The sequence below is a fragment of the Aotus nancymaae genome, unplaced genomic scaffold (genome assembly GCF_030222135.1).
Source record: "Aotus nancymaae isolate 86718 unplaced genomic scaffold, 86718_ANA_hifiasm-v0.15.2.pri h1tg000040l, whole genome shotgun sequence".
NCBI lineage: Eukaryota > Metazoa > Chordata > Mammalia > Primates > Aotidae > Aotus > Aotus nancymaae.
The window spans coordinates 57,054,268-57,081,388 of record NW_026988454.1 but is presented as its reverse complement, the minus strand read 5'-3'; the positions used below and the strand labels follow the sequence as shown (position 1 = coordinate 57,081,388).

Genomic DNA, 27,121 nt, shown 5'->3' with positions numbered 1-27,121 from the left:
TGGAATCCAGGTATAGATATAGGGAAAAGGAAAACTAGCAGCCGAGTAGGAAAATTATTACAAAACTATATGAGATATTTTAAAGTTATGAAATGAAAACAAAACAGCTAAAATGCTTTGGTTTCTACACTCATTTTCAGAATAAATGAATGAAGGTGTCAAGGCAGAAACGCTGACATTTGTTACTGTGTTTTTTTCTATCTGCTTCCCCTGCCACAGTCACATCCTATTTACCACTGTCTGCACATGTGCAGAAAAATGAAAACAGACCATGCTTGCTGCATGCCACAAAAAAGGTTTCCATTTATCTGGCCCCGCATAGCTCTTAGAAGCATGTTCCTAAGGAAAGCAATCACTGATGGGTTTAGTTTTGTTGTTTTTGTTTTAAGCAGTCACCAAAAAAAAAAAAAAAGTCTCTAGGGAAGAATGGCAGTATCTTTTAAATTCTTCAATATGAAATTTAAAAAAAAAAGGAACAAATGCATTCCTGGCAATTCTGTGCCAGATCACTTTCATTGTAAACATTAAAAAAAAAAAAAAAAAAGTAGCCTTAGAAACATAAGCAATCCCTTAAAGCATTTCTCCTTTTTAGACATCACTGTAAATATTTCTACTATCTCAGGAGCAGCATTACAAAAGGCCTCATGCATTACCCTTAGCATAAGGGTTTGCCCACTGCAGCTAAACAAACACAATTCAGGTACATATCTTGTTATCTAAAAATACATTTCCCATAGGAAACGTAGTTAGATAAATTATATCCGCAGATCCCTTTTTCAAAGTCTTATTTTATCCTCACCTTTACCAAATCTTTTGCTAAAATACTATTTATAAGCAAAATGGCATTGAGTTTCTCTTTCCTACTCAGTCTTTTCTTTGAAGAGTGGGGTTGGAGAAGGCTAGGATGTAAAGAGCATAAAAGAGGAACAGCAAGACTCCTAACTGAACACAAAGAATAACTACTTAGCTCTTTGAATAATCTAAAGTTGACATATTAGAGAAACAGGCCTGTAATTTTCAGCAGTAAAAAACAGGTCTACAAAGGTAACAAGCAACAGAAAAGAAAAAAACAAAACCCTAAATAAAGTTCTGAAAAATGCTCCTGCTTCTTCCCACACATATGAAAAACATTAACAGCATGTAAAAAGGAATTCTGTTCTGAGATTTTACCCAAAAATCCTACATATGCCTCACTAAGCCTCTTGACTATTAAATGCCACCAGTTACTCTTGGTGGCAAAGCAAGGTACAGATCAATAGTTAATAGTGTGTTAAAAGAATAGCAAATTTTTTGAAGTTATTCTTGATGAAGCATGGGCTATCTAATTAAAGGTTGTTTAGAGGAAGAAAGAGAAGGAGGAAGAAGAAGAGAGGGAGGAAGGAGAAGGAAGAGGAAGAAAGGAAAAGGAGAAAAGGGAGGAAGATGGGAAAGAGCAGGAGGAGGAACAACAATGTGGGGAAAAGACTCTTGCTGATGATCAAGAAGCCAACTCAAGTTTAAAACTGAGTCTCATGTACACTGTTTCTCAAATAGAAACACCCATTGTGATCTGTTCTAAATTACGTGGCATCTCTGGCTGGGAACACAGGCCAAAATAGCCAAACCCAAGAAGGGCTAAAGATCAAACACAAGCCAACTACACTCAGGAGAAATTCCCTAGCATCTACCTCAGAATACAATCAGCTGGGGTATGCTACACTAAAAATTGCTTTCAAAGAACACAGTTCAAAGATTGAGTTTCTTTTTTGCTGTTCATTCATAATAAAATGTTTGCAGAGATTTGATATCCTTTGATATATAATTTCAACATACATAATGTCCGTTCAATTTTATAAAGTAAACTTTAATCAAAGTTATACATATTTTCTGTATAGAGCCTAGAGGTTCAAAATAGTGAGAAACATGTAACAACAGTGAATAACATGATGCACAGCAATATCTTATTAAACATAACCCCAATTATTTTTTTTTTATTTGAGGTCAACATAAGTAGTTTGCTCTTTCTGGAAAGTGTAAATCAGTTGCCAAATGAAAATGGTATTCTTCAGCCTATGCCAGAAGTAAGTTTCTTAGTCTTCTTGCTTAGTCTTGGCCAAGACCATTAATATTACTCAACAGCAACTAAAATCTTCAAATCAATTTAAATATTGCTATCCTTGTCAACACTTTATGTCTAGAGTTGACTCTCTAATGTTAGGTGATTAGTGAGATTAAAACTTGGTGGGAGTGTAAATTAGTTCAACCATTGTGGAAGACAGTGTGACGATTCCTCAAGGACCTAGAAATAGAGATTCCACTTGACCCAGCAATCCCATTATTGGGTATATACCCAAAGGACTATAAATCATTCTATTATAAAGACACATGCACATGTATGTTCACTGTGGCACTGTTTACAATAGCAAAGACCTGGAACAACTCAAATGCCCATCAGTGATAGACTGGACAAAGAAAATGTGGCACATATACACCATGGAATACTATGCAGCCATAAAAAATGATGAGTTCATGTCCTTTGTAGGGACATGGATGAATCTAAAAACCATCATTCTCAGCAAACTGACAGAAGAACAGAAAACCAAACCCTGCATGTTCTCACTCATAGGCAGGTGTTGAACAATGAAAACACATGGACACAGGGAGGGGAACATTATACACAGGGGTATGTTAGCGGGTAGGGGGCCAGGGAAGGAGCAGCAGGAGGCGGGGAGGTTGGGGAGGGATAAAACTGGGAGAAATGGTTGATGTAGGTGACGGGGGGATGGAGACAGCAAACCACCATGGCACATGTGTACCTATGCAACAATCCTGCAAGATCTGCACATGTACCCCAGGACTTAAAGTACAATAAAAAATAAAATAAAATAACTGGAACTTCAACTATCTAATGTCAATGTTGCTATTATTGGTTTGCATTTTAAAAAGCTGATGGATTTGTTCACTTTATTCAAGTATAAAATCAAATGAAAAATCTCACCTTCTGATGCCCAAATTCATTCAAAATGCTTCCCAGTTTTCTGGTGTTGCTGTGTGGTTTCTGGGCAGCAACAGCTGGATGGGGATCCCGCCAGTCGATGGACAAGCGGTGATACCAAAGGTGCTGACTCTCCAGAATGTGAGCTGACTTGACACTAGGATCAAAACGATGCACTTCACATCCATTGTTGGCCATGCTAAGCTCAAAGTGGGTATCATCACTTCCCAGCCTAGAAAGAAAGAGGACGGACATCAACAACAAAAAGTGTTCGACTGACAAGATAACAGCTCCAAGGCCAATGTTCTTAGTTATATCAAGCTTCTCCTGTTTTAACACATGGCTAATGTACACGTTCAATAAACTTTCTTTGACAAAAAGCATTATTGCTCAAAGAGATAAAAGAGAAATTATCTGCTAAACAAAGACCAGAGAATCACATACTCAAACATGTAGATGCATCATCAAATTGTTTTTCTTTTTAATGATGTCAATCACAGTAGCAATGAAACAAAGAAGACTATCCAGTAGTCTTAAGAGATTTTCTCAGAATATGTCCAAAAATATAAGCCCTAGGATTAGTTCTCTTGAGGAGAAGTGTGTTCTACTAATGAGGTAATTTGTCTCCATTCTAATGACCACAGTGCTGTGTATGCAGCTTGACTTAAAGACAACAGCTGTTTTCTTAGTAATGGAAAATATTTTTAAACAGTGCAGATAAGAAAAAAGGCAAAGGTATGTGATTCTACTGCATCCAGAACTCAAGAAGCAGAAGGGTTCCTCACCTAAATTCACATCAAAAGGGGAAGAAATTACAAATGAATTGTACATAAGTACTCAACAGGCAGCACATCACATGGAAAAATTATAAACTTACAAATATTGAATTGACTCAGAAATATTCCCTATTTAATGGTGCAAGGATCATTACTTTGATTAAAGTGCCAGTTTTAATGAAAAGCATGACATTAACTGAGAATGATTTTTTTAATGGTGATTATGTCTTCCCTGCTCCAAATACTGTACTTAGGTGTGATTTAGGATACCAAAATCCTGCAGAGTAGCTACGCCACTGGCCAAACCTGAACCCAGTGCAGAAAAACTTCATTCTCGTAGATTCTACTACAGCTGACCACCGAACAACACAGGTTTGAATTGCATGGATCCACTTGTAAGTGGATGTTTTTTCAATAAATAGCCCTCCACAACTGTGGTTTCCACACCCACAAATTCAACCAACATGAATCAGAAATACAGCATTGATGGGATGCAGGAGCCTACCAATACAAAGGGCTGATGTTTTGTATCTGTAAGTTCTGTAGCCAGACTTGGTAGTTCATGGATTTTGGTATTGTTGCAGGGGAGAGGGTAGCCTAGAGCCAACCGTCAACCCCATACAGAGGGATGACTGACTATTGCAAAATCTGGAAATACACAAGTTCAGTGGATAATAACTATTTAACTAAAATAAGGCTTCAGTTCAGAGATCATCCACTTAGACATTCTTTTTTTTTTTTTTTTAAACAGAGTCTCGCTCTTGTCGCCCAGGCTGGAGTGCAGTGGCGCCATCTTGGCTTACTGCAGCCTCCGTCTCCCAGGTTCAAGATATTCTCCTGCCTCAGCCTCCTGAGTAGCTGGGATAACAGGTGTCCACCACCACACCCAGCTAATTTCTGTACTTTTAGTAGAAACGGGTTTTTGCCATGTTGGCCAGGCTTGTCTCAGACTCCTGACCACAGGTGATCCACCCGCTGAGATGGAGGCTGGCTCCTTCGCCCAGGCTGGAATGCAGTGGTGTGATCTCAGCTCACTGCAACCTCCACTGCTAGGGTTCAAGCAATTCTCTTGCCTCAGCTTCTCGAGTAGCTGAGATTACAGGCGTGCACCACCATGCCTGGCTAATTTTTGTATCTTTAGTAGAAACGGGGTTTCACCATGTTGCCCAGGTTGATCTCGAACTCCTGACCTCAGGTGATCCACCCTCTTCAGCCTCCCCAAGTACTGGGATTACAGGCATGAGCCATGGCACCCCACCTAGACATTCTTAATACAGTCAGCCCTCTGTATCCCCAGATCTGATCCACAAATTCAACCAACGGCAGATTGAAAATATTTGAAAAAACAAAAATAAAAATAATACAACATTTAAAAATAGTAAAAATAAAAATCAATAGAGTATAACAACTATTACATAGCATTTACATTGTATTAGGTATTATAAGTAATCTAGAAATGATTTAAATTTTACAGGAGGATGTGCATAAGTTATATGCAAATACTACACCATTTTATATCCAGGACTTGAACATCCTAGATTTTGGTCTTTGCAGTAGTCCTGCAACCAATTTCAACGGGTGCTGAGGGGTGGTTATAGTCTTATTTGCCTCTTACTCTCCCTTCACCCAACTATACTGCTCTTTTTCCCACTGGATCCCAGGAGAAGTCAGCCCTCTGATGTTCCTCAGCCATAGCTCTTTCAACCCTTCTTGCCTGGAGAAAATTCAGCACTCCTCTCACAAGCACTTCCATTTCTTCACTTAACAGATCCTGTTCCCTGTGTTCTACCTCCTATTGATTGAATCCACACAGCTCAGACCACTGAAGTCTCTACTCCAGTTTTCCATAATCTAATCTGGTGTGGCAGACGGCCTCGGTGACTCTGCTCCTTCAACCCTGTACCATCCATACTACTCCATGCTCATTGTGAGAAAGTGTCCTTCCCTGCCCTTTGACTTTTTGGCTTGGCCATATGCCTTGCTTTTTTGAAGGAAGTGGGAGTGTGCCAGTCCAGATCCTAGGCCTTGAGTGCTTCTGTTCTCTCTTGCACTATCATCACATAAAAATGTGCCCTCAAGAGTTTGTAATCCAGCCAGTCCCCCAGTCCTCTATGAAATACAGAACCCCCCCTTAGCCATCTCAGCTTGAAGTAAAGAAAGCCTCCCAGCTGAGCCCAGCCTGGATCAACAGAGGCCCAGCTGTCCTGCGGACATACAAGCAACGGTAAAGACATACAAGCAATAGTAAATAATGGTGATTTTTAAGCCACTGAGTTTTAGAGTGATTACACACCAATAGCTAACTGAGATGTCTGGCATTAAATATAAATTCAAGAGTTGCAGTTGAAATTACAAAGCATTTTTTAGTAGATAGTTTTTTTGTTTTTGTTTTTTTGAGACAGAGTCTTACTCTGTCACCTAGGCTGGAGTGGTACGATCTTGGCTCACTGTAACCTCTGTATTCCGGGTTCAAGAGATTCTCGTGTCTCAGTCTCCCAAGTAGGTGGGACTACAGGTGCAAGCCACCACACCTGGCTAATTTTTTGTATTTTTAGTAGAGATGGGGTTTCACCATGTTGGCCAGGCTAGTCTTGAACTCCTGACCTCACGTGATCCACCCACCTCAGCCTCCCAAAGTTCTGGGATTACAGGTGTGAGCCACCAAGCCTAGCCAATAGATTTGTTTTTATAGCGATCAGAATATTGTAGAATTCAATTATCCAAAAGGAATTTTCACTTAATTAAATTTGTCAAAATTTAGATGAACAAAGCAGTATTATAATAGGTCACCAGTAGAAAAGGGCAATTTGATAGTTTCACTAAGAGAACATTATATCAAAAAAGTATTCATTACATATAATTTGTATCTAAATCTGGAGTAAAATATGTAAATAATTTTTTCCTCTGAATTTTCAGAATATTGTTCTCAAGAAACTTAATTAAATTAGCCACATACAATTCCTTAAATAATTGTTGTTTAGTAAGACCTTTTAATATATTGATATGGTTTCTATTTAAACTAGTTGCTTATAATTAAATAAATATACATATAAATAACTCAAGTTTTAAGAAGTATATAAAATAAAAAGAATTTTTTACCATTAGAAATTTTAGCCACTAATTTCCAGAGATGATCTTGGTTAGCAGGTTTTTTATATATCTTTCCAGAATTTTTCTACATATATACAAGTGTTTATTATAAATATCACAAGCACACACATACACACATAAGTTAGTCATTAAATAATGAGGAACTGCTTTGTATAATACATTAGATAACATAAAACTATTTGTAATTTGTAATTTTTATGATTAATTTATGTTACTTTTACTATAATCTTAATATATAAACATGTACCATATTAGAATGTAACAAACTATATTCATTTAATTGATACATAAAATTCTTACTTTTGTTTATTTAAAATGGTGCTTCTTCAAGTGTAGTTGAAATTGGTCAAGTTTGTGGTCAGTGTGAAAAGCAAGAGGAGGAGTAATTGTAATACGCACAGTTGTTGCAAAACATGGCCAAAGAGGTAAAACCAGGAGTCAAATCCAATCCAAGCAGATCCACAGCACATGCTCTCTACACACCACCTCGCTATCAATGAGCACAGATCACAGGATCATGAAAGGAATATTTGTGATCTTAGGTCTAGGGAACTGTCAGTTACCAGATGGTAATGCTCCATGAGGAAATGGGTTGTGTCAATCTTGCTCATTTCTAAATCCCCAGTGCTGAATAGATGAATGACAGTCAGACCTACAAAATGCTGCCCTAAGTGAAATAAACTATGATGCAGGGTCTGGAATTCCCAGAATACACAGTACAATATTCAATATCCAAATGTTGACTGTGGTGAGCTACATTTCACTGACTTATTCATATTCATAAACAAATATTTATAGAGCATTTTACATGTTCAAGGCACTACACTGGACACCAGGGACAAATGGATAAATTAAAAGTGGTCCTTGCTCTGAAGAGGTTCACAAAGTAGTAATGAAGAAAGATTTTTTAAGAAATAATTATAATAAAAGGAAAACCATTATTTATAGCAAAAAATATATTTAATCTATAAGGAAATCATGTTCTGCTATTATTTACTAGAAAAGGAATACATTAGAAAATGTTACTTGATAGAAATATTTCATTTAATGTTTATTTAATGAAGCAAGAAGTATAGATCACAAGGCTTCCATCTCAGGGTCTAAACAACTATTCCATTTTTTGCCAACCTGTCTGTATCTTGGCCATGAGGAAAGGTAAAAGGGAAAGTGATAGTCTCATGCTGTCCCCTTGGGGATATGGCCTAAAAGTCTCACACATCAATTCCATTCGTAGCTCACTGCTTAAAGCTATTAATATGGCCATTTACAGCTACATCGAAGGCTAGGAAATACAGCCACCAGAAAGGTGGCCATGTGCCCTGCTAACCTCAGGAGTTTTGTTACCAAAAAAAGAAAGGGAGGATAAATATTGAGGGACAATGAGTAGTTCCTGCTACAACCCATTTCTGAAATAATTAAGCAGTCAACATGTGTATTCAAAGCTCTTATATATCTTTGAATTAAGACTGCAACCTCTCCTTCCCTATGGGGAAGAAACAAAATTATGTAACTCATCCTGACAATATTATTCTGCATATATTAAGGCTGGGGTTAGAAGTAACTACACACTTTTCAACATAGAAGGACTGTTAAATCTGAGAACTCTTGAAGAAATAGGAAAAGGGAGATTTACAGGGCTAAATTTTCAAAGGTAATGAATAATAGTGGAGCCACCTTGGTCCTCTTTCTCCAATGTCTTGGAGAAAAACAACTAAGATCCCTGAAGGTGGTTGTGTGGATTGTGCACTGAACAACTCTGGGAAATGTCATTTCCATCATAATTACCATAAAAATGATTTTCTAGCAGTAAAAGTTCTTGAGGGAGTGATGCTCTTTCCCAAATTGTATAAAGGTGTTCTTTGGACAAGCTGCATGTGGTACCGCAGCCCCACGCCCTTTAACGCTGCTGAAGGGCAGAAGCGGTGGGTTGTGGCACTGTTTCAGGCCCTTGATTATTCTTTTAAAAATATTCCTGAAAGTATTAAAGTGAGTGGCCTTTTATGTTTTCCAGGAACAAAAAACTCAGAACATAAGCACATACAAAGATGCTCAAGATCATTAGCCAGTAGGGAAATACAAATCGAAACCACAGTGAGATACCAAAATGACCTGGCTATAATCAGAATGACAAATAATAATAAGTGTAGCAAGGATATAGAGAAATTGGAACTCTCATAGATTTGGGAATGCAAAATGGTATATACCCAAGAGAAATGAAAACATATGTCCACATAAAAACTTGTTGCGGGGTGGGGTGGGCGCCAATATGGCCGAGAGCCAGCACCTGAATGCAGCTCCCAGCGAATGAGACACAGAGGGCTAGAGGACTTCACGATTCCAAACAAGGTGCCAGGTTCTTTTCTGTGGGACTGACAGGGCACCAGAATTAGGCCCAGGGAAGGAGCCGCAGGGCACAGCCACCCGGGGTGGCAAATCAAGAAGGGGTGCAGGGGGGCGTGTCCCCACCTGAAACCTGCAACTGGCTAGGAGGGTCGGGGGACTTGGCTCCCTTGGTGCTCCCTTTCAGATCCTGTGCTTGCATCATCCCTCCTGCAACCCACGGTCCACGGGAGCCCTGACAGACAGTGGGGCGCGGTGGGTAGCTGATGAAAATCTGAGCAGAGATACCTCCGGATACTGCCCCACGGCAAGTTGTCACAGGGACCTGGGCAGGAGTTTAGACTAACGCCAGCGCCACGGACTGTCCCACAGAGGGAGGCAGAGTTGAAAGCAGGGAAACAGACCGTAAGGCCTGGCAGGCCCCACCTCCACCGAACTCAAACTGAAGCCCTGGCTAGAGAGCTTGGCAGCAAATACACCAGCTTGACCCCAACCAGGAAGATCAAGCTCTGGGAGAGACGCCATTGGAAATGCGGGGCCAATCTCACCTGCAAACAAACTCCAGGGAAGGACCACCCACCCAACAACCTGACTGAACCCCAGAGAGGCCAGCAACGCCCTCTACAGGCCAAAGAAGATACAGCTCCAACCTCAACAGAAAAAAAAAGTCTACTCAGACTCCTCCTGAAATCACCAACTTCAAATATTAAAGGGAGATAAATCCACGAAGATGGGAAAAAACCAGCACAAAAAGGATGAAACCACCAAAGAACAGAACACCTCTTCTCCTCCCAGGGATCACAACTCCTCACCATCAATTGAACAAAAGGCAGATAATGAATCTGACTAATTGACAGAAGCTGGCTTCAGAAGGTGGATAATAACAAACTTCCCTGAGTTAAAACACCATGTTCTAACCCAATGCAAAGAAACTAAGAACCTTGAAAAAAGTTAGATGAAATGCTAACTAGAATAACCAGCTTAGAGAAGAACATAAACAACTCGATGGAGCTGAAAAACACAGCACAAGAACTTCGTGAGGCATACACAAGTTTCAACAACCAAATTGATCAAGCAGAAGAAAGGATATCAGAGATAGAAAATCAAATCAATGAAATAAAATGAGAAGGCAAGAAAAGAGAAAAAAGAGTGAAAAAAAAATGAACAAAGCCACCAAGAACTATGGGATTATGTGAAAAGACCTAATCTACACTTGATTGGCATACCTGAATGTGACAGGGAGAATGAATCCAAGTTGGGAAACACTCTTCAGGATGTTATCCAAGAGAACTTTCCCAGTCTAACAAGGCAGGCCAACATTCAAATCCAGGAAATACAGAGAACACCACAATGATATTCCTCAAGAAGAGCAACCCCAAGGCACATAGTTGTCAGATTCACCAGGGTTGAAATGAAGAAAAAAATCCTAAGGGCAGCCAGAGAGAAAGACCAAGTCACCCACAAAGGAAAGGCCATCAGACTCACAGTGGATCTCTCGGCAGAAACCCTGCAAGCTAGAAGGGAGTGAGGGCCAATATTCAACATCCTTAAAGAAAAGAACTTTCAACCCAGAATTTCATATCCGGCCAAACTAAGCTTCATAAGTGAGGGAGAAATAAAATCCTTTATGGACAAGCAATTGCTGAGAGAGTTCATCGCTACAAGACCTGCCTTACAAGAGCTCCTGAAGGAAGTACTAAACAGGGAACAGAACAACCAGTACCAGCCACTGCAAAAATGTACCAAATGGTAAAAAATAACGATGCAATGAAGGAGCCATGTCAATTAACGAGCAAAACAACCAGCCAGTAACAAAATGGCAGGATCAAATTCAAACATAACAATATTAAAGTTGAATGTAAATGGCCTAAACATCCCAATCAAAAGACACAGACTGGCAAACTGGAAAAAAAGTCAAGACCCATCGGTGTGCTGTATTCAGGAGACACATCTCACATGCAAAGACTCACATAGACTCAACATAAAGGGATGGAAGAAGATTTATCAAGCAAATGAAGAGCAAAAAAAAGCAGGGGTAGCAATCCTAGTCTCTGATAAAACAAACTTTAAACCAACAAAGATCAAAAGAGACAAAGAAGGGCATTACATAATGCTAAAAGGATCAATGCAACAAGAAGAGCTAACTCTTCCAAATATATATGCACCCAATGCAGGAGCACCCAGATACATAAAGCAAGTTCTTAAAGACCTACAAAGACACTTAGATTCCTACACAATAATAATGGGAGACTTTAACACTCCACTGACAATATTGGACAGATCAACAAGACAGAAAGTCAACAAGGCTATCCAGGACTTGAATGCAGATCTGGACTGAGTGGACCTAATAGACATATACAGAACTCTCAACCCCAAAAACACAGAATATACATTCTTCTCAGCACCACATTGCGCTTACTCCAAAATTGACCACATAATTGGAAGTAAATCACTCCTCAGCAAATGCAAAAGAACGGAAATCATAACAAACAGTCTCTCAGACCACGGTGCCATCAAATTAGAACTCAGGATTAAGAAAAGCACTCCAAACTGCACAATCACATGGAAACTGAACAACTTGCTCCTGAATGACAAATGGATAAACAATGAAATGAAGGCAGAAATAAACATGTTCTTTGAAACCAACGTGAATGAAGACACAATGTGCCAGATCCCATGGAACACATTAAAAGCAGTGTCTAGAGTGAAATTTATAGCAATAAATACCCACATGAGAAATAAGGAAAGATCCAAAATTGACACTCTATCATCAAAGTTGAAAGAGCTAGAGGAGCAAGATAAAAAAAACTCAAAAGCAAGCAGAAGACAAGAAATAACTACAATCAGAGCAGAACTGAAGGAGATAGAGACACAAAAACACCCTTCAAAAAATCAATAAATCCAGGAGCTGGTTTTTTGAAAGGATCAACAAAATAGACCACTAGCTAGACTAATAAAAAAGAAAAGAGAGAAGAATTGAATAGATGCAATAAAAAATGATAAAGGGGAGATCACCACTGATTCCTCAGAAATACAAACTACCATCAGAGATTACTACAAACAACTCTATGCACATAAACTAGTAAATCTGGAAGAAATTGGTAAGTTCCTAGATACTTGCACACTCCCAAGACTGAGCCAAGAAGAAGCTGAAACCCTGAATAGACCAATAAAAAAAGTCTGAAGTCGAGGCAGCAATTAATAGCCTGTGACCAAAAAAAGTCCAGGTCCAGACAGGTTCACAGCTGAATTCTACCAGACGTACAAAGAGGAGCTGGTACCATTCCTGTTGAAATTATTCCAAACAATACAAAAAGAAGGAATCCTTCCTAATTCTTTCTATGAGACCAACATCATCCTGATACCAAAATCAGGCAGAGACACAACTAAAAAAGAAAACTACAGGCCAATATCCATGATGAACATTGATGCAAAAATCTTCAATAAAATACTGGCAAACCGAATCCAACAGCACATCAAAAACCTTATCCAGCACGATCAAATAGGCTTCATATATAGGATGCAAGGCTGGTTCAACATACTCAAGTCTATAAATGTAATTCATCACATAAACAGAATCAAACACAAAACCCACATGATTATCTCAATTTCCAGAAGAATGAAAGAGCCAAATTTTTTCATCTTATAATAGTTTCACATAGCCGAAAGAGGGTTTGTCTGGTGTATGTGAATGAAGAATCAGAAAACCGTGGACCTGAAGCTCGCTTTTTGGGTATCTTCTCCCGTTACCCTCTCCATTAAAATTTAAAACCATAGATATATTGTGTATCTATTTATGTAATATGTGCATATCTGTGCTTTATACATAAAAAGAGGAAAGGTTTTTTTTGCCCCTAAGAATATATTTTACTCCTTTGGGGATGATATTGTCTGATATGGTTTGGCTGTGTCCCCACCCAAATCTCGTTTTGTAGCTCCCATAATTCCCACATGTTGTGAGAGGGACCTGGTGGGAGATAATTGAATCATGGGTGCAAGTCTTTCCCATGCTGTTCTCATGATAGTGAATAAGTCTCACAAGATCTGATGGTTTTAAAAACAGGAGTCTCCCTACACAACCTCTTTTTGCCTGCTGCCATCCATGTAAGATGTGACTTTCTCCTCCTTGCCTTCTGCCATGATTCTGAGGCCTCCCCAGTCATGTGTAACTGTGAGCCCAATTAAACCTCTTTCTTTTGTAAATTTCCCAGTCTTGGGTATGTCTTTATCAGCAGCATGAAAACGAACTAATATATTGCCCCTGTTGAGAACATATTTTAGATGAAACGTGGCATTTCTTGCAAGGTTATTTAGTAAAAATTAGCAATAATAAAGTGTTTTTACCCATTAGTGTGTCATTTATGCTTTAGAAAGCCTATTTCTCCCCCTCTAATAGTTGGCAGCTTGCAGATCTAGATCGTTATGATAACCAAAGCTCCCAGATTCTCTGTATAAGATATGGGCTCTTGCAATCTAACCATGTGTCACTTATGAAATCATCTACTATCTTAGACTGAGAATTTGTGTCTTGAAACTAAAAGGCACAACCTACTACAGAACTAAAAAAGAGACAAAAAATATGTACCTATGTATCAGCCATTTTCAAATCTTTCCTCTCATGCCCACTCCTACCCCAAAATACAATCTTTGACATAAAAAGGAGAAAAGGTGACTTTCCCCCTTTGCTTTATCTACCACTCTCAACCCCACCCTCCCTCCACCGCCCCACCATCACCCTTCCCTGCTCCAGACAAGAGAAGCCTTGCAGGCCACGCCCTGTCTGAAGTCATTATGTAGACGATATTATCATCTGAACCCACAGCCTCTCCTTTTCCCTCTTCTCTATCCCTTTCTCCATAATATACACCTTTCTTTTCAGTGCTTTCCCCTATCTTAATTGGTCTAGTCTACCTCATTTCAAAACTGAAAATGCTCTGATTTTCATTTTCAACTGAACATGATACAGAATGCACTCTCACAGACAAATGCCTTTTCCATTAATTGTGGAATAAAAACCTTTGACTCCTAGTAAATAAACTTCAGTCATCAGAGAGAAGATGGAGGTGACACCTGCTTCAGTTCTTGAGGGTGGAGGAAAGGAGATGAGACAGATCAAAAAGTGGGGCCATCAGCCTCTGCCTTCTGACTCCTGCGTCCTTAGAGCCCTCCTTTCCCTCCTGCCAGGAAGTTACTCCCAGCTGCAGCTGCATCCATTGTCTTCGGTTTGCCTGGGAATTACTGGGTATAGCAGTGGCACCTTCTTGTTGCTGCTGCAGCCCTGTGACTGGGAGCATGTACTGCCTGAACGATTCACTTACCACCTGCCCTCCTCGCCTGTCTCAAAACCGTTCCAACACTCCCTGGTGCTAGGAACCCGGGGCCACCTTCCCTGTTCTCACTCCTCATTTCAGGAACACCAATTCTGGTCTGGGTCTCTCTCTTCTCTCGGTATCAATTGAGGTGTTGTCAGCCAGCTATCTACTTGCGCCCTAGGCAAGCAATTCACCTGAACAGGGTCATATTTGTCTGGGTCCTGGAGCCTTAGTAAGTGCAATCAACATAATTACCCACAACCCAAAGCATCTTTTTTTAGGCATCAGAAATATTTTCTTTAGTTTCAGTTTTCAATTAAGTGCTTTCATGTTTTTAGTCAAATATTGGCCCTCTTAATCTATCCATTTCTTTTCCCAGTGGAATTCAGATGCCCTTTACAAAGTTGATTTTCTTTTCTTTTCTTTTTCTCTTTATTTATTTTTTGACAGGGCAAGAGACGGAGTCTTGCCCTGTCACCCAGCATGGAGTGCAGTGGCACAATCTTGGCTCACTACAACCTCTGCCTCATGGGTTCAAGTGATTCTCCAGCTGCAGCCTCCCGAGTAGCTGGGACCAGAGGTGTGCACCACCACTCCCAGCTAATTTTTGTATTTTTAGTAGAGACAGGGTTTCACCATGTTGGCCAGGCTGGTTTCAAACTCCTGACCTGAAGTGATCTGCCAGCCTCGGTCTCAAAAAGTGCTGGGATTACAGGCATGAGACACTTCGCCCAGCCCCAAAGTTGATTTTTAATGGTAAACATTTAAGTGAAAATAAGAAACTTCTTTTGAGAGATGTCTACTCATATCCTTTGCCCACTTTTTCATGAAATTAGTTGATTGTTTGTTTTGCTATTGAGTTGTTTGAGTTCCTTGTATACTCTGGATATTAGTCACTTGATGGATAAATAGTTTGCAAATATTTTCTCCCATTCAACAGATTGTCTTTTCACTCTGTTGACTCTTTCTCTTGCGTGCAGAATCTTTTTGGTTTAATACAGTCCCATTTGTCTATATTTCTTTTGAACAAATATATAAAAAACTGCTTAGCCTCAGTAATCACCAGGAATATGTACATCAAAACCAAATGAGATATTATCTTGTCTCAGAATGGCTACTATTAAAACAACAAAAAATAACAGACACTGGCAAGGATTTGGAGAAAAGGGAACTTTTACACACTGGTTATGGGAATGTAAATTAGTATAGCCATTACGGAAAGCAGTATGGCAATTTCTCAAAAGACCAAAAATAGGACTACCATACAATCCAGCAATCCCACTTCTGAGTATGTATCCAAAGGAAAGGAAAGCAGTATATCAAAGGGATGCCTGCACCCCCATGTTTATTGCAGCACTATTCACAATAACAAAGATATGGAGTCAAGCTAAGTGTCCATTAGTGATAAATGGATAAAGAAAATGTGGCGCATATATACAACGGAATACTATTTGGCCATAAAAAAGAATAAAATCCTGTCATTTGCAGCACGTTTGGAACTGGAGGTCAGTATGTGAAATGAAACACGTCAGACACAGAAAGACAAACATTGGATCTTCTCACTCATACGCTAGAGCTAAACAGTTGATCTCTTGGAGGTAGAGAGAGTAGAATGATGGTTATCAGAGGCTGGGAAGGGTGTTTAGAGGGAAGTGAAAAGAGGTTGTTTAACGGGTACAAACATACAGTTAGATAAAAGTGTTATCAGTGCAGGCGTGTCCAGGTTCTTGGTGCCTTTAACAAAGAATTGGACAAAACGCACAAACAAAGCAAGGAAAGAATGAAGCAACAAAAGCAGAAATTATTTGAAAATGAAAGTACACTCCACATTGTGGGAGCAGGCCTGAGCACAGGGGCTCAAGGGCCCCGTTACAGAATTTTGGAGCTTTTAAATACCGTCTAGAGGTTTCCACTGGTTACCTGGTGTACACCCTATGTAAATGAAGAGGATGAAGTAAAGTTACAAAGTCATTTACTCGGTGTATGCCCTAGGGAGAGGATATTTCCTGTCATAGTTGAAGTATGAATTGGACTTGTATTCCCTGCCTCCAGACCCTATTTTCCTGTCGCAGAAGGAATAAGTTCTAATATTCAAAAGTAGAGTAGGGTGACTAGTTAACAACCACAAATTTTATATTTCAGAATAGCTAGAAGAGAGGACTAGAAATGCTCCCAACACAGAAATGATCAATGCTTTAGATGATGGATACTCTAAATGCCCTGACTTGATTACTACTCATGCAACAAAATATCACATGTACCCCATAAACATGTACAAATATCATATGTCAATAAAAATATTTTAAAATAGGAAACTACCTTTTTACATGTAATAATCTGAACTCTTACTGCAGAACTATCTTATCCAACAGCTCTGAAGTATAAGGAAAGCAAAAAGGAATTTAGAAACTTTCCCCCAAAACACCTCTCTAAGTTTTATTTTACTCAGTTATAACCTTTAAATGAAATTATCACAGGGCATAAAACATTCAGCAAAATATAGAGGCAATTTGGAGCAAGAAAATAGAACCAACTTGCATGTGGTACTATGCAATTTTTTAATGACCCACTTTCAGACATTTTTAATGTGACATAAAACAAATTCTGCTGTCACAACTTCCCATCCTCCCTCCAATCTTGAAGCATAGCTGGTGGGCTTCCAGAAAGAGAGCTCTGTTCTAATCAATTAGCTGAGCATCTCATTTTCTAATCCACACCCTCCACACTTTAATCACAGCATAACCAGCTTCCCTCCCTGGACTCTCCTCTCAAGCCATCGTCTACACAGCAAATATGTATTGTGTGCCTAGTAGGTGCCAAGCTCCACCAATATACACCATTGCTCTTCATTTAACCCACAGGAGAACCCTATCTTTAAACTCTTATTTTGTTTTTTAAAAAATAAAATCCACAATGACTGGTAATTCTTGTTTGTTACAGTTTGACAGTGATAATCATCCTTTTGACCTTGACATCCAACATCACCCAGATGTCTACCCCTAACCCTGACCACCTAGGATTCTGGCTGGTGGTTGTTGTACCTGGGCCTGAATGTAGACTCTAGAGTTGATGAAACCTACAGGTAAGGAGGAAGCATGTGACATGGAAATGATCAATATCACATTAAGGTCCCCAGTGCTGTTTGTAAAAGACTTCAGTGGTCTAGCCTGAGGATCTACATTGCCCTTACAAAGAGTTCCAAACAAAAATAATTTCCTCCTTTTTTTTTTTTGGAGTCATATATCATTTGTAAGTTCAGAACTGTTTTTATATAAGTACTGTTATATTTTGGCAAAATAGTCCCATTACTTTGTAGTCACCCTTTTACAAAAAAAGCTCTCTTAATCCATTTGTACATCTAGGTCATTTTCAACCTGAATAACTGGATACCATTCTTTCTCAGTTTTGACAACATGACATGGTTTTTTATAAGAGTTCCCTTTTATTCCTTTTTTTAAAAATGTAACTAGATATAGATTTATCATTGGTATAAAACATACAAATCTAACAATGGTCATTATTTGTTTTCTGTTATACATCATAACTGTGCATAAAATTTCTAACATACGGCCAGGTGCAGTGGCTCACACCTGTAATCCCAGCACGTTGGGAGGCCAACGCAGGTGGCTCGCTTGAGCTCAGGTGTTCAAGATCAACCTGAGCAACATGGCAAAACCCTGTCTCTACCAGAAATACAAAAAAATTAGCCAAGTGTGGTGGTGCATGCCTGTGGTCCCAGTTACTCAGGAGGCTGCGGCGGGAGGATCACTTAATCCTGGGAGGCAAGGGTTGCAGTGAGCCGTGATCCTGCCACTGCACTCCAGCCTGGGCAACAGAGTGAGATCCCCTCTCAAGAAAAGAAACAAAATCTAACATACTCTTTTGTTTTTTTTGGCTGCACACAGTAATATTCTTCTCTCTCTTAATACTAAGGATGCTCTTATTCTAACTGGATATCACTGGTTTCACCAAGAGGATCATCTGCATGCTGAGAATGGGGGCTGCCAACTTGCTACGAGCAGAATGAGAGGGAAAGTGCCTCTCGCCAAGGAGACCTCAGTGATCTGTACGTGCCTCCAGTTACACAACAGACGGATCAGCCTGAAATGATGACAGGAGGCAAAGAATGGCACCTGTTATACATTGCAACCACTTCTAACTCTGTGTTGCTGAAAAGGCCTGGGCTGCCTGAAGGAGTGTTTGTGTTTTCTTCTGCTGTATAAAATGTACTCACCCTAAGGAGTAGAGGCGGCACTGCTTGTTGCGGATTTGATGAGCTAAATTGAACCTGTCGTCAAGACACACTGACCAGGGCTTGTGTGTAGGACTAGAGTCAGTAGCCAGGCTGTCTGTATTCATGTGATTGCATGCAATCTGTAAAGATTGGAAATCAATGTGAATAATTTGAAATGTTGGATGATAAATAGCAGGTAGGGACTTATTGCTTCCCCATCCCTGAAAACCATAATAGGAAAGTTATATCCTTCTCCACTGCTAACTACTCTCCTCCCCAGGGAACCACAAGACAGCTATAAAGTGTTTGGAGGAATTTCAATTACCAAATAATAAGTAATCTCATGGAGACTATATGCAGGTTTGGAGGGAAGTTAAGAGCTGCTGTAGCCATGTGCAGGTGTACAGGAGAGAACAAATCAGAAGCAAAAGGTGGGAGGTGTGGGGGTGTCAGGAAGGCTTTGTAGAGGGGTGCTAGTCCTGGAGGATGAACTGAGAAGCTCGGACCAAGAAGGGCATTCCAGATACAGAGAATTGTGCTCACCATGCATCCAGACACAGAGAACAGTGCTCACCATACATAGAGGTCTTTGTTACCCAGAGTCCCTGCTATAAGATGTGGGGCACAATCATAAGCAGAGATCTCAGAAGCATACTCTCAAGATTAGCTATCCCTTATTTCAGGCAGATAAGGTGGGGCCACTAAGGTCCCAAAAGGTGGCAGGTGTCATCCAGGGTAAATAGCTGATCGCGGGTCAAGTGAAATTAATTGGCAGTCCCTGCTGATAAGGCAGTGTTCTTTGTGATACACTGCTCTAATGTACTTCCTCCTGGGGAAGAAGGGCAAGAGCCCCAGGCAGGAGGCTCTTCCTGAGCTAACAGAAGCACTTTTCTTAACTCATCCATCTAAATTAGATAAGAAAACCAAAGGGAATGTGTGTGTAAGTCAAACAGAAGCAAGTCTCTAATTTCAACTGCACACAAAGCAAATATACTTCATAGGGGATTCTGACTTGTGTTTCAGGCTGGTACATTTTGCACAGCTGACGCAGGCTGTTGAAACCAAAGAAAATAAGGAAAATAAGTTCTGTGGTTACCTTACCGAGCAACGGTATTTTCCCCCAATCCCTTAAAACTCTCAGTCATCGTGATGCTCCATGAATGCAGCAGCTTTTGCTGTCACAGCATAGACCACAGACCACTCCAGATGCAAAGAATGTTTTGAGAATCATTGCTTTCATGCATTGGAAAACATTAACAGCAAGCAATTTTCTTCTTAAGAAGATATTCTAGATCCAGGCGTGGTGGCTCATGCCTATAATCCCAATACTTTGGGAGGCCGAGGCAGGGGGATTGCTTGAGCCCAGGAGCTCGAGACCAGTCTGAGCAACATGGCAAAACTTCATCTTTACAAAAAATACAACACTAGCCAAGCATGGTGGTGTGTGCCTATAGTCCCAGCTACTCAGTGGGGTTGATTGAGCTCGGGAGGTTGAGGCTGCAGTGAGTCATGATTGTGCCTCTGCACTCCAGCCTGGGCAGCAGAGCAAGACCAGACCCTGTCTCAAAAAATAAATAAATAAATAAAAATTAAAAAATAAAAGAAGATATTCTAAGTTTGTTCAATCCTTTAACTGATTTTCCAAAATTTTAATCTAAGAAGATCATATTAGGTGGAGCCTATTTGACTAACACAGCATCGGCATTACTCTTGCTATCACCTACAGCTGGCCTGGCAATACCATCCTGCACTATTTAACAGTGAATGTGAGTCTTCTGCTAGGATATTTCCTTTTTTTCAGAGGTAAGCTGAAAAAGTCAAACCCCTATGTATCTTTTCGTTGAATCCAGTATTTTTCTACTTCTCTATCTTCAACTACTGTTTAACGGAAAAAATAATCAGAGAAAATGGAATTGAATCTTTTCTCAAGCAACAGCTACAGAATACATTTATTAACTGGGTGCATCAACATGTTAATTTGATAATTCATCTCCTACTATTCTCCCACAGATAAATGGAAATTATGTCTCTGCCTGCCCACCTCCTATTCCCCACCCACTCGCCTAAGGGAAGAGAAGTTGCTAATCTAGTTAGTCAGAGCTCAATGTGTTCATTGGACCCTGTTCTGCTAGTGGGCAGATTACTGTGCCCTAAACATGGGCACCTTCCTGAGCCCCATCTCGAGTGGAAAGCTAGTTAGTCCAGGGCAGTTCTGTGTACCCCAAAAGCATGCCTGGACCTTATAAGCCTGAGCCATCTGCTTTGGGGAAGCCTCCTGAGATATTTTTATTAAAGAGGTATGATGATTCCCATTTGCTATTGTTCTTTGTGTACATGTCCCCGAAGACCTCCATAATGACAGATCAAGATATGATGTGTTGCAGGTCCTTGCTCATTATTCCTTTCTAATGCCATCAAAACCTAGCTCTAGCCTTTCCCACAGTATTTCTCAAGGCGTGGTCCACCTACATCAGAATCACCCGGGAGGTACTTAAAATGCAGATTCCTGGGCCTCCTTCCAGATCTACAAACTCAGAATCTCTCAGGCTGATACCTGAGAACATGCATTTTAATAAGCTCCCCTAGGTGATTTTTATGCAGATGACCTTTTGAGTTTACTGGAGGTCTTTTGTAAAGCCCCAGCGAAATTTTCCAGTCTAATCACATCTCTGCCTTAGCAAATTAAAAGAGGCTACACTTGGGCCAGAGCTTTAAACTGTAAACAGCAGCCCCTCTGACCCCCACCCCTAATAATGGGCTGAAGGGGCTGGCACTGACAATTAGCCAGAGGCCTCTGAGAGTCAGGTAGGCATTGAAGATGAGGAGTCAGGACTTTCAGATCCAGCTGCAACTCCTTTGCTAAAGTCAGGAACTAGGGATTTACTTTATTATAAAGATGACACTTTGTCTACTTTAAGCATTTCTTCTTACTCTACAGATTTCATCTTGGACAGATATATCCCTATTGAAGAGACATTCTTTTTCATTCACTCCCTCTGATAACATCCCCTCTTCCTTCCTTAGCTCAGAAAAAAAAAAAAAAAAACAAGAATTATTCGATTTTAACCATTTGTTAACCATCTCATTGATAAACATTAGATTTGTAAACAACTGAAAGTCCTCCATAAACTTCTGCTCCTAAAAATTAATTAAGCATTGATTTTTCAAACTTACTAGTTAAGACTTATGGCCAGGGCTTCAATAAACTCTCTTATAAGCAAAATAAGTGAGGGCAGTAACTTCTAGCTAAGTTCCAACTCAACTAATTATGTTCTCTGTCTCTCTAATTCCCCTTGTAATTTTAGCCAAATAAAGCAAATTAGGCCTAGACAAAGGAAAACAGACTCCAGGAAAAAATATTTTCTGAAATGTTTTTTAGTTATTTAACTTAAAGGGATCTAATTTATTTTCATTTCATTTTGGATCCCAAAAGCTTGAATGGCATTTCTGCCAACCCATAAGTAGAATCTGGCAAAGGGAGCCCTTAAAATTTTGGAACTTAAGAATCACTTCAATGATCTTCTGCATGTTTACAGAATAATCAACTCTAGCTGTATGTTTAGACAGTACCATTATTTTTGAAAGGCTCAAGGGCAGAATTCTATGTTTATTGTTTTTATCCTGGTGTGTGTGTGTGTGTGTGTAGCAGTAAATACAACAGATACTATTGTTATAAAGTTATAGTCCAAATATCCAGAGCATGGGTTCTTATTCTTAGGTTATTCTTACAAATTGACAGATGGGTAAATAACTAGGTAGAGAGACAGGTATGAATGAATAGATGGATAGATGGATAGAAACATAGATAGATATAGATAGATAGATAGATAAACAGGTTTTAAAACATACTTTCTTTTTTCTTTTTTAAAACAGCCACTGTTGCTTAGATTAATTTTATACTGCAACGCATATTTCCTGGAGGCATATGGTTTGGGGGTTGCCATAAAAAGCTGAATCTGGAGACTTCCCTTAGAGCAGAGCACTGTATTTATGATTTAACTATTTGTTAGCAGCAGATAGTGTACCATGGACTGCAGAACTCTGCCATGTATCATGGTCTTTCACATTAAAATAATAATAATAACAAATACTTAATTAAACTGAGCTTGATGTTCTGCATACTCTACCCAAACACCATATCCTCTGCACTTTCATTTAAAAATGCATGGCCCTAACCATGCCTCCAGGACCACAACGCACAAGTCAAGGGGTACCACGCCCATTGCTATCTCGTGCCACCCTGTCCTATACCCTAAGCCTCTGCTCCCAAGATCCCATAGCCTACGAAACTTTCCCCAGCCATCCGTCTGCCCCCTGTTAGAGAACACTCAACTCTCTTGCACCCTAGCTATTTACCAGTATGGAGGGGTGTTTTATTGAGGCTTAATATCCCAAGGCCCAGCACAAGGCCAGCCACAAAGCAGGTGTTCAACAAATTCCTTCTGAATTGAGAAATGCATATGTCAACGATGCACATATCAGATGCTGGCCTTGCTGTACAAGCTTCAGCACAGATTTGGGGGAAGTATATTTCTTAATGTTAAAAAGCAGCATAAGAGGATGGGGGTGGAATTTGCATTAGTACCTTCAGAGCTTTTATTTTTTTTCCTTGCCCATTATGACTCACTTCTGCTAACTGGAAGTTTTAGGTAAGAGTGACTCTAATATTCTACCAGTTTTGCAGGCTTTCATTGTCAAGATGAGTTCTAAACAAGGCATAAGCCACAAAAGCAACCATAAAACTTTGCATTACATACAGAAGGGGAAGGAGTATTGGTTAGTAAAGGATTCTGATTAAGAATCATTCAGCGTCATCTCTGGTGACTCCCACCTGCTGGTCTTCCAGTAACCCAGAAGTACATCAAAGCACAGAACCTTACCTGACTAAAATGGCCACCCATTAAAAACCACTGTGAGGTCCAGAACTTTACATCATTCTTTTTAGAGGACAAAAAAATCCTTCTAGTGAGCTTCAACAACAAATTCTCTTTTATTGCTCATCAAGCTGAATAATAATTATACATCCAGTTATCTACCTTCACAACCAGTTGGTTAGATCCTTAAGGGCAGAGACTGTATCCTCAGGGCCCAGAACAGTTCCTGGCACCTTGTAGGCACTCAAAAATACTTGGTTAATAACCATTCTATACTACTCTATGCACACTACAAGCTCACAGAACTGGGAGGGATCGTAGAAATAATTTTGATATAATCTCTTCCATTTTAGGATCAGAACAAGGAGAGCCAGAGAAGCAAAGTAAAGCACCCAGGTTTACAAGATTGGACTACAGAGGATGCTTTGAAAAAAAATTTTTTTTCAGCCGGGCGCAGTGGCTCACACCTGTAATCCCAGCACTTTGGGAAGCCAAAGCAGGTGGATTACCTGAGATCAGGAGTTCAGGACCAGCTGGCCAACATGGCAAAACCTGTCTCTACTAAAAGTACAAAAATCAGTGGGGCATGGTGGCAGGTTCCTGTAATCCCAGCTACTTGGGAGACTGAGACAGGAGAACTGCTTGAACCCGGGAGGCAAAGGTTGCAGTGAGCTGAGATTGTGCCACTGAACTCCAGCCTGGATGACATAGGGAGACTCTGTCTCAAAAAATAAAAAAAAGAATTTTTCTCCTCTCAGTCCATAATTTCCGGGAAAGAGCCAAGAGGGATCTAAAAATGACCATTTCATGCCTCAATAACTTCTAAGTAAACATGCCTTTTATAAGTTATGGAACATTAATATGAAATACATATAGAAATGGAATTTGGTGGCTTGCGCTACATAAATTTATTTTGGCAGGTGAAGCCCATAGTTCTCAAACACAATTCATAAAATTAACACCTCTTATTTTCTTCTGGAGCCTTTAAGAGCTTTTGAAAATCACAGTGAAGAGGTCCAGATTCTTATCCTTTATGTAAAATGAAACTACAAAATTAAAATTTCAGTATTTTAATTAAGTCTGCCTAAGTCCATCAAATTAATTTGCAGCAGCAAAATAAGATAAAATCATGAGACGCACAGGGACTAATTCATTATCCCATCACTCATGATTAATTCAACAAGCTTTTACGTCCACATTTGAGTGACAAATATTAAAATCCCTATGATTGTCTGACTGCATTATATGAGAAATGGGACTTCCTTTTACCCCTAAACTAACCTCCTAAAGATCTAGAAATATATTCTCTCCCACAGAGGAAAAGTGGGCTTTGCTGCCAGCGAGGCTGGGGAGGAGAAGAGGGATGCCAAGAGTAGGCTTGTGGGAGATTTTTTAAATCCAGGATCCCCCGTACAGCACCAGCTCCACTGTGCAACTTCCTGAGCCAGCCCATGTGCAGCTCACAGGCAGTCTGAGCTCCTAATTTGCTAGCACCTCTCAGTTCAGGGCTAAATTTCCCTTGGGCCTTGATTTCCTTTTCTGTCTCTCTCTCCCCCTGGGATCAGGCAACTTGAGAATGGAACCTCCTGATTAACATGTCAAAAGCCATAGACTCTCCTTAATGGACAGTCTCTTTGCCTGCTTGGGGCACTGGCTTAGCCTTGAGGTGGGTAGGAGCTGCCAAAATGTGTTAAGTCACTAATAAAGGCCTGTACTCAGTAACGATTTAAAGTGCTCTGAGGATAGACAGCCTTTGGATTCATTAACTCCTCAGCACACTGCCTGCAAAGCCTCCTCTGCTCTCTTGCCTAGCACGTCCCTGGCTGCCAAGCATCTGTGGCAGAAGAGTGGAAAGGCAAGTTCCTCCAAATACAAAATGGTGCTTGAACCTCTAGATGATGGTTTTATTTTGTGACATACTCGACTGCCTACTCACGGGGACCAATCTGTCATTTCAAATGGTTTTCCAAAGCAATTTTCTAAAGTGGATCTTTAAAACACTTTGGGATGAATCATTTAAACATTTCAGGTTGGTAACACTCTTGGAAGTAGGAACATGCCCTGGCAAATGGAAAGCATCTTATCTGCCTCCAAATGAGTGGATGAGTGTAAGCAACAACGCCTCTGAACACACTTCCCCGTCAAGTCCTTATCAGGAGTCGCTGAGAACCTCCCCACCTCCTTCTTTCCAAAGGGGCAATCAGGATCTTTTACATGCTTCTCTAACTGGTTTGAGCCTGAAACACAACCTGGGTGGTGCTAATATATCTCAGGAACCTCCAGGCTTCTTCATCCAGGGACTGAGCAGGGCCTGCCCAAGGCTGGAGATCTATATGCCACCGGGGACCCTGCAAGAAACAGAAAACACAGGTTGTGTGTAAGGAAGGAGGAGCTGGGTGGGAGGAGAAGGACATGGTATCAGAGAGGGCGTGAGGCTGCTTTAGCTGTCAGCAAAACACACACATGTGCACGCAGGCAGCAGCGGGCTCTTTGGGAGCTGCTGTCATTAAGGCCACATCAGTCACAGGGAGACAAATGAGGCCTGAAGCAACCCAGCTCCCAGGTTAAGCAGGAGAGTTCAAAGGCCCCGGGAAGGTCTGACTATGCATTTATGAACAAAGGCAAACTCCACTTGATCCCATTGGGCTCTCCCTTAACTGCAGCTTATTTTATATGAGGCCGTGCTCCACTGGGAAGAAAAACTCCCTATCAACAACAGTTTCCCAAAACTTAGAGCTTCAGGAATATGTGCCTCCCTAAGCAAAGCACCATAATGCTGGGGACTCCTCTTTGTGGGAAAGAAATGCTCTGGGCACTTGCTTATCTTCCGCAGTACAAGGAGATGGGGCCATACCCCTTGGCTGCTGGAACCCTGCATATGCGAAGTGAGGACCCTGGAGCTGTCATTGCCAGGGCGGGTGGCTTTCTAGCACTTTGGGATGAAAGTGTTAGAAACACTGCTAACCACCACCTATTAGCAGAAGTTATGGGTGCTTTCATAAGCAGAGTGGTTAAGGATGACCCGTTCAGCCCCCTTTTGCAGTAAGGATCAGTGGATGAAGGGCTGGGGAACACAGTGGTCTGGAGAAAGCAAAAATGGGAGCCCCTTCAATGAGAAGAGGGCACTAGTCAGGAAATCCTTATTAGAGCTCAGAACTCCCTTGTCACCACTGGGAGACCTGCAGGAGGTTCGCTGCAATTCCCAGGGCAGGGAGGGCCTTCGCAGGGTGGGGAAGGGAGAGCTCCAGTAGCTGGTGGGGTCAATGTCTAGCGCCAGGAAAGGCTTTGGGTGTCATAGCATAGCGTTCCTGCAGTGTGGCGAGAATGGGCCCCTAAGCCCCTTTTTATGGTGAAGAAGTGGGCAGGGGAGGGTTCTGGGGGAAGATAAAGGGATCATTCACATATACACAGTGTTTTCCAGTCAGGTACTGTGGTGGGAACTGTCTGAACCCAAAGAAGGAAACATCTAGACAGGCCAGCCATGAGACACTTTAGTACAA

At 40.6% G+C, this 27,121-nt stretch overlaps 1 protein-coding gene across 2 annotated transcripts in view; it reads right to left on the bottom strand.

The window, feature by feature from the left end:
- The window catches only part of METTL24 (methyltransferase like 24), a 117,397-nt gene that overhangs the window by 53,308 nt on the left and 36,968 nt on the right, over positions 1 to 27,121 (bottom strand). The window contains exons 2-4 of one of the 2 annotated variants that reach the window (XM_021670490.2): positions 25,871 to 25,969; positions 18,748 to 18,887; positions 2,978 to 3,206 (exon numbers count right to left, since the gene is read on the bottom strand). In XM_021670490.2, the coding sequence (XP_021526165.2) occupies positions 2,978 to 3,206; positions 18,748 to 18,887; positions 25,871 to 25,969 (468 nt within the window). The remainder of the gene's footprint in view (positions 1 to 2,977; positions 3,207 to 18,747; positions 18,888 to 25,870; positions 25,970 to 27,121) is intronic. The other variant, XM_064360781.1, reaches the window with a different exon arrangement.